Source organism: Myotis yumanensis, unplaced genomic scaffold (genome assembly GCF_028538775.1).
Source record: "Myotis yumanensis isolate MYYU_CA2020_CCGP unplaced genomic scaffold, mMyoYum1.0.hap1 SCAF_17, whole genome shotgun sequence".
NCBI lineage: Eukaryota > Metazoa > Chordata > Mammalia > Chiroptera > Vespertilionidae > Myotis > Myotis yumanensis.
This window is the reverse complement of record NW_027223768.1, coordinates 21845899-21867121: the sequence shown is the minus strand read 5'-3', so window position 1 is coordinate 21867121 and position 21223 is coordinate 21845899. Positions and strand designations below refer to the sequence as shown.

At 36.7% G+C, this 21223-nt stretch overlaps 2 protein-coding genes across 9 annotated transcripts in view; one reads left to right on the top strand and one right to left on the bottom strand.

Annotated features, from left to right (window-relative positions):
• RALGPS2 (Ral GEF with PH domain and SH3 binding motif 2) overlaps positions 1 to 21223 on the bottom strand; it is a 139282-nt gene that overhangs the window by 45640 nt on the left and 72419 nt on the right. The window lies entirely within an intron of this gene.
• ANGPTL1 (angiopoietin like 1) lies at positions 447 to 19267 on the top strand. Its single transcript, XM_070396747.1, has 5 exons — positions 447 to 785; positions 5252 to 6097; positions 15061 to 15254; positions 16514 to 16784; positions 18377 to 19267. Exons 2-5 carry the CDS (start codon positions 5278 to 5280, stop codon positions 18562 to 18564), a joined length of 1473 nt encoding a protein of 490 aa, XP_070252848.1. The 5' UTR covers positions 447 to 785; positions 5252 to 5277; the 3' UTR covers positions 18565 to 19267.

Sequence of the window (21223 nt, the reverse complement as noted above, 5' to 3'; positions counted from 1 at the left end):
CTCAGTGAAATGTTTAAAACTTCTAGGCTATAAAGAGCATTACATTCTTTAGGTGGCTGCCTCCCGACCCAGTGCAACTAGTTCTTTGTAACAAAAGACAAACTCATGAGCCTGCAGCTACTTCTAAGTGAGGTTGAGAACTGTGTTTTTTCAGTATTTAACTTAAAGGATCTCTGGCCAGCAGACTACAATGTTTGTTTTATAATTGCCGCTGAACTAGGATAGTTTGTTTCCAGATGGTGCCCTTCCTTCAACCTGCACAGTCTCTCCTTGTTCCGAGCTATTCAACTCCCGCTGATCCCACTCCCCGCACCCCTATTTTAAGGCCACAGAGAGGAAATCCTAGGGAGGAGACTCCCCCACGCCCCCAGTCTCCAGCAATTTTTTGGTGACGTAAGATGTGGGCTGAACCCGAGTCTACTGAGAAAGAGGGAATCACTATTCAAGGGCACTGTATATACAGTCTGGTCAGCTGCAGCTGGTTACACCGTTTCTCCATGTGGCAGACAGAGCAAAGCCACAACGCCTTCTCTGCTGGATTAAAGACAGCCCACAGACCAGAACTTCCACTCCACTACTTAAGATTACATAGGCGGCTTGTCAAATTCGATTGATTAGTGTTGTAAGAAGAAAAAGAAGTTCCTTATTACAGCCTGGATTCAACGGCCCAAAACAAAGATGCAATTGCCATTAAAGTCACAGATGAACAAACTCCTACACTGATTTTTAAAAGCAAGAATAAGAGCGGCAAGTTTCTGGCTTTGCTTTATCAACAGATGCAAAAGGTACTTTAATGCTTTTATTTTTACTTAAAAATTCTAATGTATGTCAAAATGCATAATTATTTTACATCTGTCATAGAAATTTCAAAATCTCTTATTAAACAAAGAATTTTGGAATACACTAAAATTTATTTAATCTGGAAAAGTTTTTGTTTTTCAACTTTATGTAAAACCTGGTCATTATGTACTTTATGATGATTAATGTGTTATTTTTTAATTTAATGATCTTTAGTGACATGCTTATAGATTAATGTATATATGCTGGGTTTCAGAAAACAAGTGCTATAGTGACACTAGACAGAAACTTTAACGTAAAGATTTATGTGTAAGGTTTATATGTTTGGCATAGTGATGAAAAACAAAGGGATACAAACTTAAAGAAAAGTTATACACATTAGTCTTCACATATCTACAGGGTGTGAAGATTTATATACCATTAGATATCTTAAACTACAGCTAAAAAACACAGAAGATATAAAATTAACTGAAAGTCTTTGCAACACACCTCAATTATGGTATAACTAAATGTCAGCAAAAATTCTTGTAATGATTTAAGACAGGTCTACGATATTTCTTGTTAAAACTCAAAATTTTAAATATCTTCCCAGGTTTACATGTAATAGTAATTTAACTTGAGTAACAGAAATAAAAACTATTATAACTAAATTAATTAAAAAAGCAAAGTTATTGATACATAACCCCCCTAAAACCTTATAGATTAGGATTGGGGAGAAAAAGAAAATGCAATATAAGTATTATGTAAGTCAGCATTAACAACAGAAAGTAAAACCCCAAAGATACAGTTACTTAAATACATGATTAAAAGATAGAAAATATATGAATGTTATATAGAAATAATTTTGGTAACCATAAGCAAGAGTGTTCTTTCAATATTTCATCTGGGGGCTTTAATTGTATTGTGAGAATTATTAACAATAAATGCCTGGTTACTAATTAGTAAGCTTTAACACCAAAAATACTTGTTTGTTATGATTTGGGGATCCTCTGTCCTTTTAAACATTCAAGATACTAACTGTAAGTATCTTCAATAAGCAAATAACAGTAAAGCTAAGATTTCCCCAACTTTCATGTCCTTTCCTTAAACATTCTTAACTCTAAACACTGGGAAGATCTCTGTGAAATGTGTTTCACAAGAGATTCTGATAAAATTTCCAAGCAATACTGGATCTGAAATACTTGCCATGTTTTCATCGTTTGCTATGAAAAGTGCAGGACCTCATTAAATCTCAATTCTTACTGAAGCCTGAGGGTAGCATTGAATCTAAAACCCAAAGCACACAGATAGCTGGTCTCTTCCTAGAACACAATACACAATCTGGAAGTTATTTATCTAAGGTATCTTCAATGCTTCCTAAATTCAAGTTGGCTGCCTCCTACTGTTTTCAGGGCATGACACAGGCAGTGAGGTGCCTCTATACGTTTCCCATCTGAAAGGAAGTCAATCCTACTTATGTCTTCTCTCTACTAGCCGACAATGTAGCAACTATGAAGAAGAAAAAGTACCAATAAAGTTAACACAAAGCATGGAAGACTTTCCCCCCAAAAAAACAACCAAGCAAAGACAGATTTAAACTTAAGTATACTGTAACTAATTTATAACATTCTCTTGGGATCTAGGAAAATTTTTAACATACACAGAAAGGTTTTATGAGGTAACACAGATTTATGGATCTTTCACTTTTAAAACTGAACATATGTGGGAAAATATTAAATAAGAGAATGTTTCAGAAAATGTAACAGTAACTGTATTTTTAAAACCGGTTCTTTACCCATGACGTAGCTCAGTCTACTACTTAAAAATTTGGCTCCTTACTCTGTTTTAGATGACAACAAAGTCAGTACACTTTAGTAAGGATAAGGGTGTTGTATTTATTTTTAAAAAATTTTAATTGCCTCCTTTAAATACAAATTTAGGTCAGATTCTCTTATGGTAGACAGTGACTTTGGTTATGATCTCATTGTACAGGCGCCCATACAGAGCTAAAGCAGACAGAACACACCTAAAGGAAGCTATTGCTATTTTAATTTAGATTCGTATTTTCACATCTTTGTTCTTCTGTGAAAATACTGATGTAAAGTCACAACAGTCTTGGATTATACGCTTAGTTGTTCTAAAAAATCTGTGTCTGGAAGGAACTCAAGCTTTTCAAATAGAATACTGTTCATAAAATTCTACTTGTTTTGAAGTTTACACTACTTTCTACATTTTTCTTATTTTGGTATCTTATTTCATAGCAGATTATTAAAATGATTTTATGATTTAAGAAATGAGAGGACTTGAGCACTAGGACAGTAACCACAGGAAAAATCTGTGCATTTACCCAGGAGGCTGAGGGCTTCTATTGTACTGCCCTCAGTTTGTTTTATTATTTTTGCCCTCGGTTTTTAAATTAAACCACATCTGAATTTCATGAATCCGTAAATATAACGAGAAATCTTGCATTGGTTTTTGGTGTGGGTAACTCTACGTAGTAAAGTCCTTTTAAAAATAAAATAGAAGACTCTTAAACTCTAAAATATCAGAAGGCAAAATATGAAAACAAAAAACAAAGTATTCATTGACGTATGCTTTTGGTGAGCAGTCAGCAACAGAAGGTCTTTAATATACATATGGAATATTATTATGCTCACCCTTACTATCTAAACTATTTTGTAAAAAACCAATTAATTCCCCACACTCACAAAGTTATGACTCCTCTGTTGTCATGAATGACCAGGATAAAAACCACGGGTCTAGAGAAGTCACAAGAAGATCTGAATTACACTTGAGTGTTTTAGCTTCTCCACAACTTTATTGCTTTGCAAAGTGGTGTGATGCAAACAGTTAACATGTGCCAAGCAGATATAAATATAGGGGATTGTTGTAATGCTGCTGATAGAAAAAGGAGAGAACATGTTGCCATGTGATGTAGTGGTTAATATGGACCCTGGCGTTCCTGCCTGGGTTCAAATTGTGGCTCCATCTCTTAGGAGCTGTGTGACTCTGGGTGAAGTGCGTAACTTTGGGTGCCAGTTTCTTCATCTAAAAATGAAGACCATATTAATCTACCTCTGAGGTTTGTAATGAGAAGCAAATGATTTAATACACGTGAAGGGCTTTAAACCATGCCTGGCATTCGTAAGTATGATGGTGTTGTAATTGTCGATAGCAGGCATAAACAACCTGGGCCCTAGCTTCTCCAATCAATGACACTTGGGTGGAAAACAAGCAGAAAAGCTCTGTGTTAGTGTATCCACTGCCATCCTTCCAAAAGAGCAGACAGGATTGCAGTTTACAGGAGAGGTGGGCTATACACAGCAGGTGCTGATGACCTGATGGAGGGACACGTTCTCTCTGCTGCTCCTCTTTAGGGAGGTAGCTACAGAGAAAGGGAGAGGCTCTGGTTCCTGGAACTAAACTAGTTCTAATGAAAGTTTCCACAAAACTATAGCATAGAGGACAAGTATTTCTCATCTGCCACAGCAAAAATGAAACATCCCGGGCAAGCACACGTTCAGTGTGTGTGCCACTGCTACCAACACTCATGGAAGAGCCCGGGAACCTGAGTTCTTGACCTGCCTCCAGCATCACCTGCTTGTGCGGCCCAGGCCTTCACCATGCACTCGGGCCCAAAGAGGTTCTCGACTGAGGTGCTCTCCGAGGCACTTTCCAACTTTAACAACCACACTCAATTGCAGGTAGTTCCTTGCCTTGGTAATGGTTACAGAAAGGTAACATTTTACTAAAATGCAATTCAGCAGAACCTGTTAGGAGAATGAACCTGCTGAAATATACATAAGCTTAGAGCATATATAATATTATGGTTGAGAAACACGATACCCACAATAATGACTATACGCATGCTATCATTCTTAAACTTGTCCCCAATCCCAAAAGACATCCTATAAAACAACAACAGCAACAACAACAACAACAAAACGATGCTGAAACTTTCCCATTTTAGATTTACCTAAAAATGTTTCTTGAATTTGTTAGTTTATAAAGGTATTTAACCAGAGGGCTAATTTAATTGAAACTGCACAGTATAAAAAATATAAAACATCGACTAGTAGTCACCTAGTAACTTTAACACTAGTTAGGGAACAATGTTTTAATTAATGCCTTACAAATATTGTGTGCCATTTTAAGAGTTTTCAGGTAGTAAGTGAGCTTTTTAAAAGTCAGAAAAGAAAAAAAAAAGTCAGAAAAGTCTATGATTAGGTGCCTCTGCCCACAATGGACAATCACTGAGCTGGGAAGAAAAAGCAGGAAGGTGGCACTTGGAAAGGTAGTCTCTGAAACCTAATTTTTAAACAAATGCGAAGGTACTATGATACTGAACTTAAGAAATTAATAACTTTAATTCTGGTCCAATTTATTATTAGATATTCTTTTTTACATCACTGACTTTAAAAGTAGATTACTATTTACTCCTTTTACTTCTTCCCTTCATTGGCTTGTTTTTTAGAAGGCGTTACACAAGCTCATTTCAAAATGAAGGCTTTTATCTGGACCCTAATTGTGCTCCTCTTCCTATTAACGGGCACCGAACACTGTAGAGGAGAGTTCAAAATAAAAAAAATAACCCAGAGGAGATATCCTCGTGCCACGGACAGCAAAGAGGAGGTAAAGAAATGTGCGTACACGTTCCTGGTACCTGAACAGAAAATAACGGGGCCGATTTGTGTCAATACCAAAGGGCAAGATGCAGGCACCATTAAAGACATGATCACCAGGATGGACCTGGAGAACCTGAAGGACGTGCTGTCCAAGCAGAAGCGGGAGATAGACGTCCTGCAGCTGGTGGTGGATGTGGATGGAAACATTGTGAACGAGGTCAAGCTGCTGAGAAAAGAGAGCCGGAACATGAACTCGCGAGTTACCCAACTCTACATGCAGCTACTACACGAGATTATCCGGAAGAGGGATAACTCACTTGAACTTTCCCAGCTGGAAAATAAAATCCTCAACGTCACCACAGAAATGTTGAGGATGGCAACAAGGTACAGGGAGCTAGAAGTGAAATATGCTTCCTTGACTGACCTTGTCAATAATCAGTCTGTGATGATCACTTTGTTGGAAGAACAGTGCTTGCGGATCTTTTCCCGACAAGAACCCCATGTGTCTCCTCCTCTTGTCCAGGTAGTGCCGCGACACATTCCTAGCAGTCATCAGTACACTCCTGGGCTACTGGCAGGTAATGAGATACAGAGGGATCCAGGTGATCCCAGAGATTTAATGCCACCACCTGATCTGCCGACTTCTCCCACCAAAAGCCCTTTCAAGATACCACCAGTAACTTTCATCAATGAAGGTGAGTTACCACTTTCTGTTAAAAATGGAAGTAAGGGGTTAATATGTTTTAGAGTTGAGGAAACAATACTCACTTTGGTGAAGTAATTATACATAATAATTAAAATTTCTATTTTTGTTTTCTACTAAGAATTGACAAATAGATCTCTCAGCTCTAAGACTATAAATAAGTATAAGTAAGTTTTCACTAGCAAAAAAACCCCAAACTCCAAACCTAGAATTCTCCCTCTCTTCCTTAATTTCATTCTTTCCTTCATTCAGTATCAGTCACTGATCTAGGTGCAAAAATAAACCATCTTTGTTTCAGTTTAGTAAGCTCATTGCTAACTCATTTGTATTCAGAGTCAGAACTCCAGTTTTGATCCAAACTATATATGGGAGTCTAGAGGATAGGAACTTCCTCAATTACTACCTGTGTGGCCTTGGACGGGGTGGGGAGGCAGAGAATTGCTCCCTGCCTCCGTTTCTTCATCTTTAAAATGGAGATAACAGTGCCTGGAACTCAGATGTTATAATAGCCTGTCAACTAGCCTCCATAACTCCATTTTATCTCTCCATGAAAATATATTCTACATTGCCAAAAAATTTGTCTTTTTTAACCACCACTTTGATCACATCACACTTCTGCTTATATGTTTCCCGACTACAAACTGGAAAAGTCCAATTTGTTTAGCCGGGTAAGACTAATATCCTCAAAAGATCCATCCTACTTCTTTAGCTTTCCTTCTGTTGATTTCCTTTACAAAAACCGCCCACTTCAATAAAATGGATTAAGTCACTGTCTTCTTACTATTCAAATTATAAGGCCCAGACTAAAAAAGGGAAAATAAAATAATAGAAGTAGCTACTCCTCCTTGAAGCCCCTGTTGACTCCCATAGGCTTGAAGTGATTGCCTCCCTCCATGAATGTCTCTTCTCTCTGTAACACATTTCCCATATTAGCTCTTGCATTATCAGTTATCTTCACATGTACACACAGGACCTATAACACATCTAAAAAGATGCCTTCCTACTATAAGCTCCTTCCCGATTGATGGGTATTGTGTCTCATTTGCAGATGCTAAATAGATGCTGATTGACTTGATATTACATTCTTATACAGCTTCTTGAAGTTGTGTCATTTCAAAAACCTTCAAGAAAGTACTTTATGCAATTCTATATACTGGATTCATTCAGTAACAATACGCTAGAGTACCATTAAACTGTCTAAGTGCTGATCATTATTACTATCTCCACCACCTTTGTTTTCCAAAGGAAAGATATGTAAAAAATGATCCACTGAATATAGAAAGAAAAGAATATTTATTTTGTATATTCTTTTAAAAATGTATATATTTTTGTAAGCTCTTAATGTACACAAAATCAGCTGTACATATGATTTATGAATAAACATAATTGAAGCGTGTGGATTTTAATAAACTGGTGGGTGCATAGTTATGTACACATGGAGACAACCGTCATAGAGTATTTTCTGTGGGTGCTGAATGTTAAGTGGATGGCATCACCAATTCTAGAAGAAATGAATACTCACATATTCATATGCTGACACACTAAACATGCTTATCTGAAATGAGATATCAGTTCTAGGTTTTATATACATTGAGCTGTAGTGCAAGAAAAATCTAGTATTACAGAATTAAATTCCATGCTAGGGATTCAGCATATCAAAAGTCCCATTAAACAGACTTTTGCTTTAATGAAACAGTGATATAAATATACCTACTAAACCAATACTTAATGTAAAAATTAAGAACAGGCATAACTTTTTTCTGTTATTATTTGTTGTTATAAACAAACATTTTTAGTTATTTTATTCTATAAATGTCGGTCTCTGAAATCCAAAGACATATTAATTACACTATAAGAATGTTCAATAGTACACTAATGAATATATAAGAAAAGTGCACAGAATTAAGAAAATGTGTTTTCTTTGTTATTGACCTTGGGTAAGTCACTTTGCCTGTCTCTGTTTTCTCATTTGTACAATAAGCATTGGTTGGACTGGATGATTCTAACACCCTTTCTAGTTCTAATATTCTGTGATTCTTATCAACTATAACTTACTACAAGAAACAATAAACTAGTTATTTTCTTTTCTTAATAATGTGCTAAACTCTCATAATATCCTATGCCAGTCTGGAAAATAAGTCTAAGCTGTTTGGGTACTTGCACAAAGAATGCAAAGATGGGGGGCTATTGCTGTACTGACATATGCTTCGAACACCAAGAAGCTCAGATTACTGGTGTCTACATGTAGGTTGTACATTATCATTCTAACGTCTAAATACATCATTTTATGTATTATTTAAAATGTGTCTTAGCCAGTCACAAAAAGTCAAATATGTGTAATTTTATTTTTTTGAGGTACTTAGAAAAGTCAAATTCATAAGGACAAAAGGAAGAATGGTGGCTGCCAGGGGCTGGGTGAGGGAGGGAACGGGGAGCTGTAGGATGGGGCATAGAATTTCAGTTTGCAAGCTGAAGGGAGTCTGGAGATTGCTTGCACAATGAGAATGTACTAATGCCACTCAACTGCACACTTACGAGTGGCTAAGTTGGTAAATGTCATGTTATCTATATCTTACCATCATTTTTTTAAAAAGGTGTTTTAATGACAGTCAGTTTTATATTTTCTTTTAAATTGGTCTTTAAAAATTGACAAACTTATTATGAACTTACAGCAAGTAATGGCATAATTTTGTTAGTTCAACATAAATGATCTCCAGGAACATAACCTTCCCTCTACCTTAAAAACAAAATGTTTGGGAATGACTACACACTGGCAAATTGCCATCAATAAAACTCTTAGCTGTTAGACCTAAGGCTGCGCTTTAGGTCAGTCTTTTATAGAAGAAAACATCACTCTTTCACAAATGGTAGCATTATAAAAAATAAGTTTATTCCTTACAGGTAAAGGGAGTTGGGAGTTTCTCTACAGTGTGTTAGAGCATAGATCTAAAATGTCAAGAACCTTGGATTCGGGCAAGGCTTTTCTGAGACCTGGCTGCCTCTTTTGTAAAAGATATTGTTGTGATGATTAAATGAAGTGAATCATGTGAAAAAAATGATATGTGTGTGGTCTGATCATCACTGATTATTAACTTTTGTGTGTGCACTTCTCTGTATGTGCTTTGCCTTGACATGTAAAGGGATATAAAAGGTGAGCTTAAAAAAGTTAAACTTGAAAATAATGAGAAACTAAAAATATGCTGTTAAGTGCATAATAAACTAATTTTCAATGATTTAAAATGTTTCCTATTCATAAATTTTAAAGATGCAATTGGTTTTAGTGGAATACTTATATTAACAGTTAAAACAAAAAAACTAAAGAAGTCTAGTTAATAAGCAAAGGACCCATCCTACATAATAAAAGGCTAATTTGCAAATCGACTGAACAGTGGAACGACCAGTCACTATGACATGCACTGACCACCAGGGGGCAGATGCTCAATGCAGGAGCTACCCCCTAGTGATCAGTGCGTTCCCACAGGGGGAGCGCCACTCAGCCAGAAACCAGGCTCACGGCTGGCAAACACAGCGGCGGTGGCAGGAGCCTCTCCTGCCTCTGCAGCAGCACTAAGGATGTCTGACTGCTGGCTTAGGCCTGCTACCCCCGGGGAGCACACCTAAGCTGTCAGTCGGACATCCCCTGAGAGCTCCCGGACTGTGAGAGGGCACAGGCTTGGCTGAGGGAACCCACCCGCCCCCCCCCCCCCCCTAGTGCATGAATTTCGTGCAGTGAGCCTCTAGTTAGAATATAATTCTATTAACTAGTTATGAAAAAGAATAGGTTAAGTTCTTTAACAATTTGAAAAATAAAAGCTCAGGTTGGTAACTGCATTTTGAATTTAAAGATTAATAAACAAAGTAAATCATATTATTACAAAAAAGAATCTATTATCACTTTAGCAAGTATCTGCCTCAAACTTCCCATTCCAGAAATGCTCTCAAATATACGTACCTTATACTTAACTCACAACCCAATTAAAGAGTTTACCTTTCAAAAGATTTTACTTGCTGACCAATTATCTGAAAGCTCTAAATTGGTGGGTGTTTTTTTTTTTTTTTGTCCTGTTTCTCCTATCACAAAGAGAACAGTATTCGGACAAAGTAAGAAAATAAATGAGAAATTTAAAAACAAAAAGGGCAGGATTCTCCTTTTACCTTAGGCAATTAGTTTGTAGAAAAAGGGCAGGTATGTTAAAGTTGATTCCTAGCACAAGTGCTATTCAAAGTATGACATCTTTTTAAAAAAAATCTTTACCTGAGGATATGTTTCCACTCATTTTAGAGGGAGAGAAAGGGAGAGGAAAGATAAATCAGCTGCTTCCCGTACACACCCAGTCCGGAGATGGAACCCGAGACCTTCCAGTGTACGGGAAGATGCACCAACCCACTGAGCCACCTGGCCAGGGCTGAAATCTTTTATTTAACCCACTGCTTTGTTCAAAATATGGGTTCTTTATGAGACATACTCACTGGGAAATTACAGGTCAATATTTTTCTTTCTATGAATCAGTTCTATTAACTGGAGTTTGTTAGCCCTGTACAAACTTTAATCATTAAAAAAACTGAGGAGGAAGAGACTGGTCCCTCAAATTCCATGTACAGAATTCCAGTTTCTTGCCTAGAGAAGAATCAAGTTGTGTGTCATGGAAGATGAAGAATATCGCAAGATTATTCAATACAAGAAATGGGTTAATAAAATTCCTATTTTTTTAAATATATTTTTTATTGATTTTTTACAGAGAGGAAGGGAGAGAGATAGAGAGTTAGAAACATCGATGAGAGAGAAACATCCATCAGCTGCCTCCTGCACATCTCCCACTGAGGATGTGCCCGCAACCCAGGTACATGCCCTCGACCGGAATCGAACCTGGGACCCTTCAGTCCGCAGGCCGACGCTCCATCCACTGAGCCAAACCGGTTCCGGCAAAATTCCTATTTTAAAACAAAGGTACTTCTATACCCATTGAACCACTATGAACAAATTCCTAAATCATGTCAATTAATTTCTGATAATATTCAAATGAACAAGTTATATTTGATCTCTCAAAAAGAAAACTGGTCCTTCTACTAGTCATTTAAGAATTCCCACTCTGTACTGTTTTTTACAGTACAGAGAAAGTAGTAAAATATGTATTATAAGAATGATTTACAACCTTATTCTAGAGCAGAAAGTAAATGAGATATGTAAGTAATAATGAGAAATTATTTCTGCCAAGATCAACAGTGCACACTGGCTAAGACAGATTAATGGTTTATTTATAAAATAAATATAAACAAATACTAAATTCTTATATTTACTATCTTTACTGAGGAGAAAAAAAGGTAACAATAAGCACTACTTTTATTAATTTTATCCACATGTACTGGAGAAGAATTAACTAATTTTTCCTGAGCCTCTCTTTATATCAAATAAGTCTAACAGGCATCCACCTTGTAAATATGAAGCCCACTGAAAAAATGTGGGTTGAAAATTAAAGTTGAAGATCATTTTAAATTTGCACAAATGGAAGTCTTGTCAAATCAAAGCTGGATTTAGAAAACCCAGAACTCTATTATTTGCTTAAATATCCAAGGGCATATTAAATAGCAGAAAGAAAAAGGTATTTTATAAATGTTCTGTCAACATTCAAAACCTTGGTGTTTCTAAATATTTTATAGCATTACCCTAGCTGCTTTGGCTCAGTGGACAGAGCATTGGCCTGTGGACTGAAGGGTCCTAGGTTTGATTCCGGTCAAAGGCATGTACCTCGGTTGCAGGCTTGATCTCCTTCCCTGGCCAGGGTGTATGCAGGAGACAACCAATGGATATGTCTCTCTCTCACATCAATGTTTCTCTCTCTGTCTCTCCCCATCTCTTTCACTTCTCTGAAAATCAATGGAAAAATGTCTTTGGGTGAGGATTAACAAAAAAAATAATGATAAATATTTTACAGCATTTCAGATAACCTCATGAAAGTCAAAGTCATGAATATATACTTAAATATAAACTGTCCAAACCATACTCCAATTCACGCAGAGTAAATATTTACAAAGATGATATTCATGAACTAAACAATACAAAGGAAACTAAGCAAATTTCGGAAATGAGAGAGGTATGTGTATTGCAACAAAAACACTTCATGCAGACAGTAATCGAACCACTAACAGGTTTTAAGACAAGTAACCCTGACCACTCTGAGTGACAACCTAGAAACCCTGGCTAACTTTGGAAATAATCATGCTGACTACTTCTAAACTGAGGGAACCTGTTTTAGCTCCAGTGTCCACCTCACGGGCTCTCAGTGGCACCCTCAGTCACTCCCACTAGAGGCACGCCAAACCCGGAACTCCTCTGTGACACGGAGCCCTCCCCTCTCCGCTTCAGCACATGACTCATGTGTGGCCTTGATCAGACTTCCTACCTCCGCCAGCCTAACTACTAATCCATCTTTGAAACTCAGCTCCGATATAGGTAGACTCTGATCTCTTCCCTAAAAATCTGGGTTAGCTATTTCTTAGCTAGTGCTCCCATGTGCATAACTGTGCACAACCTGGATGTATAACTCCATCAAAGCACTTGCTACGCTGTAGCGAATTCTCTCTTTACTTGCCACTTCCCCACTTTCCCACTATACTCTATGGCTGTTTCTTTCTTTTTTCAAAAAACTATACTTTATTGACTTTTTACAGAGAGGAAGTGAGAGGGATAGAGAGTTAGAAACATCCATGACAGAGAAACATCGATCAGCTGCCTTCTGCACACCTCCTACTGGGGATGTGCCCTCTATGGCTATTTCTTTACCGCTTGAGCCAAAACAGTTTCTAGCCTATAGCAGAAGCAGCAAAGACATTTCTGGAAAAATTAATGCAGAACTGAGGAAACCACTGTGGCTTTTTTTTCATTTAATTCAACAAATATTTGAGTGCCTAAGTGGGTTTAAACTGCTGATACACAACCAAAAGATACAGTTCTTGCCCATGGGAACTTCCATGAATATATAAATGAATATGTTACCATGCATTACACAAAATAATCTAAGAATGGACTTGAAAATCATACTTCACTTTTTCTTCCATTTCATTCCCACATATGAAATTTAAATTATCTAAATTTCATCCTATCTGAAATACAACTTCTCTACCTTTCTCTGACTTGACTACAATGCATGTTTCTGTAATGTGAAGCAGCTCGTATGTGACTAGCAAAAGAGGGAGAATATCCCCCAGCCTGCGGACTGAAGGGTCCCAGGTTCAATTCTGGCCAAGGGCACATGCCTGAGTTGCGGGCTCGGTCCCCAGTGGGGGGCATGCAGGAGGCAGCCGATCGATGATTCTCTCCCATCATAGATGTTTCTATCTCTCTCTCTCATTCTCCCTTCTTCTCTGAAATCAATAAATAAATATATTTTTTAAAAAAATAAAAAAGAGGGAGAATAACATCAGTAAAACAAAGGGGTCATTTTGGTTCATATGGGATTTTCTCAAGCATTTCATTAGTTTTATGCCACAAGTTAACTGCAACTGATTACAAAGTATGCTAACAACTAACACTGGCTGTTATTCTCAGTGCATGATTTTGCAGAACATGGATTTTTCAGAAACACAATATTTTGCTACAATAGAAATTTCTACTGCTACAGTAGAAATGACTGTGTGTTCATCCTTGAACAACCACATTAAATCTATAAATTAAATAAGCATATATTTATTAAATTATTAAATACTTATATTATTAAATAAACTATTACTATGTGTCAAGGTTAGAAAGGAAAAAAGGAGAGAACTAACAGTTACTGATAATGACTACTTTAAGTGCTACATCAAAATGCTCTAATAGCCCTGGCTAGTTTGTCTCAGTGGTTAGATCCAAAGATGTGGGTATCACAAGTTCATGAGTCAGACATTCTAAAAATGATTTTACAAAATGCTTTGTCATTTGAAAAGACATGAAGAACTTATTAGTGAGTTAAAAAATGAGAGATTCCATAAAACTCTGAAATATAACAGCAGGTCAGAGCATGGACTCTGGGATTAGAAAGAAACAGTTTTAAGTCCAGGGTTTACTACCTTATTTGATACGGGACCTTAGTCTATAGCAAACTGTCTCATGTATAGAACATCTGTAAACTATCACAGGGTCATTGTGTAGATTAAATTTAAAAATTACTATTAGTCATAAAATCGATACAACTCTTTAGGAAGGCACACTGCCAACATTCCTGAAATGTATTCTCACGGACTATTTGTTGCATAGGGGGAAAAGTTAGAAGATTTTATAATTTTGGGAAACTATGGTTTATTTCAGGGCTTTTCAGTATTTAAGATGTGAATGTACAGTGTGAGTTTCCAAAAGGCTAATGGAACATTGAACCATTCTAAAACTCATCATGGCATGCTGTTTTTTAGTATTTCAAAGAACTAGTGTATTCCACTGAAATCAAATTTTAAAAACAGCAAACTGGGCCCTATGGAGAACTGTAAAAGTTTCACACTCTCCTGAGCCAGTAGATCAACCCCACAACACTTTTATAAGAAAAAATGAAACCTAAGAAGACACTTTGTGAAGCGTTATTTCTAACAGCAAAAATCAGATAAATCCTCAATGTCCAATGTCAGCGGAATAAATAATATGTCAGCATCATAAGTACCTAAATGCAGACTATGGAAATGCTTGTTAAAATAAAAAGACAGAATCCAACTTTCTATATGTGTTATGATAATAACAGTATAAAAGCGTGTGTATATGTACAAAGGCTTGCAAGAATAGTGGAAAATGACACAAATTAATGTTCTGGAGAGTGGGGCTTGTGCTAATCCTTTTACTTAGTTTTTAACTTTTATAGCATTGTGTATACAATAGACAAAAAGTGGTTTCTGTAAAGAAAGATACAAAGGTAAGGCTCCTGATCAAAAACTATTTCAATATGGCTGTTTTCTTATTAAGTTTCCAGCCAATCAATAATATTTCAATTACAGGACCATTCAAAGATTGCCAGCAAGCAAAAGAGGCTGGCTACTCAGTCAGTGGAATTTATATGATTAAACCCGAAAACAGCAATGGACCACTGCAGTTATGGTGTGAGAACAGTTTGGACCCTGGGGGTTGGACTGTTATTCAGAAGAGGACAGATGGCTCTGTCAACTTCTTCAGAAACTGGGACAATTATAAGGTAAGTCAGTGAATCACACAAGAGGACAGTAGCCATTCCATAAATTAGACACACGTAAAAAAATAACTATCCATGTTTTTCGTTAGTGATGTTTGTCAAAAAAGATGATTCTCATCTCTAGTTTTAAAGTAAAAATTAAAATATAAAAAGGAAACTGAAGATGCATTTTAAAATGACCCCTTTCCATCTGGATGACTCATACATATAAGTAAGTGGTTCTTTGCAAAGACTTCTCCTAATTCCATTTTCTAAGGCAATGACTGCTTGTTTACAACCACATCTGTACCCATCATCAAGTATATTTAAGCAATAATATAAAGTATAGGACTTTAAAAAAATTACTCCTTTTCTAGGACTAATTACCTCTGATAAACCATGCTAATGCTTTTTTTTTTTTGAGTGGTATATATTTTTAGTTTAAGGATGGCAGATGGTAGAAACTATTATTTTCTAGATGGTTAATAATTCAGTCAAAACTGTGAAATAACATGTGATTATTCACTCTTAGGTGATATTTTACTGGCAGCTAAAAATGAGACATTAATATATCCATGTCAGAAGTATAAATTATTAAACAAATACTAACTAGAAAAATGAAATTCTGCAGCACAACCTCCTTGAAAATACATTTAGTGTTAAGATAAGGTTTACTGAACTTAAATTCTGCTGCACACACACAATGGGAAGTCCTTACTGAAATGGGACAGTTACTTTTTCAAACATTAATCTACAATTTTTAAAAAGGGAAACTTTGGAGATTACTATTTTATCTTCTTATATTTACTTATAATAGAGCTAAAGAAGATAATTTGTTCTAAGAGATACTATCACTTTTATAGAATGATCATAATGTTAGATATCCTTTTGTTTGACTATGGTCGGGACAGTATATACTTTTAGGAAAAAATCAGCTCTTTGTATAATGAGAGCTATCAGGAACCCTTTTCAAGGATCTGGGTAGTTCATTAGTTAATGATTCTAGCAGCTATGAGTCACTTTTATTCTCTTTTGCTTTTGTCTTATTTGTAGGGTTTGAAACTAGCTGTGCAAATAAATACTACTGACAAATTAAGAGAAAGCAAAACAAAACTAAGTGACTATGTGGGGGCTCATACAGATTGGGAGACCTACTAAAATGGAATTTCACATTACCATTTAAATGGCCAATATCATTATGCTCAAATGTTTAAAACATATCTATTAAAACATGTACTATCACTACAGTTATTTATGTACTCATGCTCTTTGTTAATGAACAGAAAGGGTTTGGAAACATTGACGGAGAATACTGGCTTGGATTGGAAAATATTTACATGCTTAGCAACCAAGATAATTACAAGTTGCTGATTGAATTAGAAGACTGGAGTGATAAAAAAGTCTATGCAGAATATAGCAGCTTTCGCCTGGAACCTGAAAGTGAATTCTATAGACTGCGCCTGGGGACTTACCAGGGAAATGCAGGGGACTCTATGATGTGGCACAATGGTAAACAATTCACCACACTGGACAGAGATAAAGATATGTATGCAGGTGGGTAGGAAAAAAGCTGATGTGCATTCTTTGTAGAATCACCACTTTCTGTGCATGAAATAGAACCTGTTAGTAAAGTGTACACCACTAAAAATCTTTCTAGAAAGGTCATTTTGGACTCAGTCAAAAGGAATATAATCTGGAAAGGAACAGCTTTAGAATTTCTTCTATAAGGCAGCGATTTTCAACCTTTATCATCTCATGGCACACAAATGAATTACTAAAATTCTATGGCACACCAAAAAACATATACTTTTTGCCGATCAGACAAAAAATAGGGATAATTTTGATTCATTCACACCGGACAGCTATTGTTGTATTGGCTGCTGTCATTTTGTTATTTGACAATCTAAGGGAAAAGAGATCAGTGCCCCTGACTAAAGAATCAGGTACTGTGCTTTTAAAAATTCTTGCAGCAACTGGTTGAATATCACTGCTATAAAGAAATCTCAATGCATGACCTCTGTGAAGAAGGTTCTGTTGGTCTAAGCTGGAGGGATGGGAAATGGAAAACAAAACAAAAAGGCATTCATCTTGAAATAAAACTGTCAACTGCCTAAAATTCATAACAGACACTAACTGGATACCTCCCATGTGCCAGGCTGGTGCTGAGGACACAACAGTGAATAAAGTTCCTGCCCTTTGGAGCTTACGAGGGAGACAAGTGACTTGTCAGATGGTGACAAGTACTCTAAGAAAAATGAAACTCAGAAAGGGAAAAGAAAGTAATGGGAAGAAGGGGACGGGGTAGATGCTCTTTTCTGTGAGGTGGCCAAGGAAGGTTATTGTGAGAAGTTATTTCTGAATAAAGAACTGTAGGGAGTGAAGGAAGAAGCCACTTGGGTATATGGGGAAAGGCATTTCTTAGCAAAGGGGAACAGCAAACAATTGCGACATGTAAAAAAGGAACAAAAACGAGCTTTATTCAGAGGGGAAATTAATATTCTTCTCAAAATCAATTAGGCCACCCACATAAGATAATTTTTAATTTAATTTTCATATATTTTTTGCCTCCTTAACCCAGGTTTGGGAGGAGATACCACCCCCCAAAATTGATCTATATTTCTGTTCAGCTGTATCCTGGAAAACAGCCTTTTTTTTTTTTTTTTTCACACATAGGCAAGAGAGGAAAAAAGGATGAGTGAAATAGTTATAACGTATGCATTTTATATAGAAACCCATGTAACTGACAGTCATACTGTTTTATATTATTTTTGAGAATTCAATTTCCCCCAAACTTTACTCTCTTTAGCAACTTCCTATCTTCCCTTCCAATCTCTCTCTTATATGCAAACAATACTTGCATTTTACTTACCCTGCTACTTGGAAAATTAAATCACTTAACAACAACAACAACAAAACAAATCCTAAGCAAGCAAAAGGCAAGATAAGAAAGTTCCAGTGATCTTTCATGTACTTAATATTTAAGCAACAGTAACAGAATAAATGAAGAAACAAAATTATGAAGATAAAGGCTAATGGAAATCAGTAAGGAAAATGTACTGTTCCACAGACAGAGTTAGGTTTTAGTGGTGTGCTGAGTACCACACTTAGAAGAAACTTACTCTGATAACTCTATTTTCCCCTCAAAGGAAACTGTGCGCACTTTCATAAAGGAGGCTGGTGGTACAACGCCTGTGCTCATTCTAACCTGAACGGAGTGTGGTATCGAGGAGGCCACTACAGAAGCAAGTACCAAGATGGAATCTTTTGGGCCGAATACCGAGGCGGGTCATACTCCTTGAGAGCAGTTCAAATGATGATCAAGCCTATTGACTAAAGGGAGACAGTCTACAACTTAAATAGAACTCTGTATTTTTCAGTCCTGAAAATGTAAATTTTATACATATAGTATTTTGCACAATCCATTTCTACAGATACAGTTTTTTGAACAAATTTTACCGTACCTATAAAAGAGAATTTATGAATATGGTTTCATTTTCCCTCAATATACAGCAGAATATTATTAGTTTCCATAATCTTAGTTACTTTAAAAATTACAATGATAAATATGGGCAAAGCTTGTTTTTTACAATGTAAATATTTGCCACAAAGTAAAACAAACCTCAGCTTTATTTTAAATCAAAATTGAATACGTTTGACATCCTTAACAATTTATTTAAAAACTTTGAGATTTTTCTTACTTCCAATGAAAAGATATTTTTAAAGATTTCAGTCAAGTCATACATTTTATTTATAAAAAATAGATAGGAGCCCTGACCAGTGTGGCCTAGTGGATAGAGTGTCGGCCTGCGGACTCCAGGGTCCCAGGTTCGGTTCTGGTCAGGGACATGTACCTTGGTTGTGGGCACATCCCTAGTAGGGGGTGTGCAGGAGGCAGCTGATCGATGTTTCTCACTCATCGATGTTTCTAACTGTCTATCCTTCTCCCTTCCTCTCTGTGAAAAATCAATAAAATATATTTTTAAAAAATAGACAGGAAATTAGAGAAAACTCTAGTTTTGCCAATAAAAAATACATTTTGCATTAAATAAAAGTTATTTCAAATGGAATTTGTGCCTTTCACATGAAATAATGAAATCTAAATTTGTAACAATATTATTTTATGCCAATTTCCCAAAAGAATTAAGTGACCCATAGTATTAAAATATATTATTTTTAAAACAAAAAAATAAATATAGACAATATTTAAATGGTCAATTTACAGAAACAGAAATATACAAATACTTTTTTTTGTATTATCTTCATATGATTTGCTGGACAAAATCTCCTGAAGTGCATTTTATGTTGTTATATTAGTAAGATACTAATATTATACAAATGCAGAATATTTAATGAGCCAATGGTCTAACAGAGATCTAAATTATAACTCTAAGCTTATTTATAAACTAGAGGCCCAGTGCACGAATTTCGTCCACGGGTAGGGTCCCTATGCCTGGGTGGCGATCAGGGCCGATATGTGGGGCACCTGGAGGGCCCCCGCTGGTACCTGCCATGGCTGGCCTGGCGCTGCCTGCTCGCCGCCCTCCCCCACCCCCCCACTGCTGCCGCCAGTCGGGGCCTGCAGGCTGGGGGCAGCTCCTGTGTTGAGCGTCTGTCCCCTGGTGGTCACGGGGCGTCATAGCAAACAGCTGTTTGGTTGATTTGCATATTAGGCTTTTATTATATAGGCTACTTTTCCCTCTCTAACTTACTGATCCTTACTATTTGGAAAAATCCTGCTATTCAAGTCAGAAAGCTTGGACAGCTTTGCAACATTACTGCATACTTACAGGTAAGACTAAAACAACTGTAAGAACTTTAGGTGTTCCCCCAATACGGAGATTCTGAGATTCAACTGCTTCAGAGCAGAATCCACAGGGGTTTGTATAGTACAAATCATTAATTCCATTTTATAATGTGTATGTCTTTAAGTCATCTTTGCAACAACTTTATCACCAACCTTCTGAAACAACTTCCTTTCAAAAACATATCCATTGCTTAGAGCTGACCTTCCCTTAATTCATTTGTGAACTACGAGCAAGATTTTAAAGAAATCTCATCAGACTTCTGCTCAAACAAAAAGAAAATCCAATCAGAACTGAAGACTATCATTTATTTGAACAACTTAAGTCCACTAAAACATGACCAATGTTTTTCCTCTGGCACATCTCAAAATAAAACTTCTGGAGAGAAGGTAAGACAACATTAAAACCTTTTCATGGTATTATTCTTTATTTTACTTATTCCTCTTAGAATGGTTTTCAGGGCCCTCCCCACCATCCCCAGAACTCCCCCCACCCCTGAAAAATCTGCTGTAAGATTTCTGGGAGGAATTAGATATCTAATTGTTATATCAAATCTTAGTTAAATAATACTTTACTAGGGTATTTCATTTTTTGACACAACTGTAGCATATCATGTGAACATGGAAAACTCAATCAAAGCAAGTCTTATAGAATTTTCACAGAAGAGGAATATTAGTAACACTAGAATGATGTGAAAGTCAACCAACAAACTAGAAAACTGGGCTGAATGTTAAACTGCCTTGGCTGCTGGGCCTTCTCCTCTCCTTCGGAGAGCTGACACAGCTCTGTTCCGGAGTGTCCGGAGAGCTAAGGCAGGGGTGGGCAAACTTTTTGACTCGAGGGCCACAATGGGTTCTTAAACTGGACCGGAGGGCCGGAACAAAAGCATGGATGGTGTGTTTGTGTGAACTAATATAAATTCAAAGTAAACATCATTACATAAAACGGGCCGGATCTGGCCCGCGGGCCGTAGTTTGCCCACGGCTGAGCTAAGGACAACTTATGCGAGTGAGCACCTTGAGAGGAGGGAACAAGAAGCAGTGTTATGTAAGGACTGAGGGTAGGTTCTAAAGCCCAAACTGCTTGCATTTGTGGCCCAACTCTACCATCTACTAGCTGGGCTACCCTGGGCAATTTATTTTCTTATCTATAAAATGGGGATAATAACAGTATCTTGCCTAGACCACATGA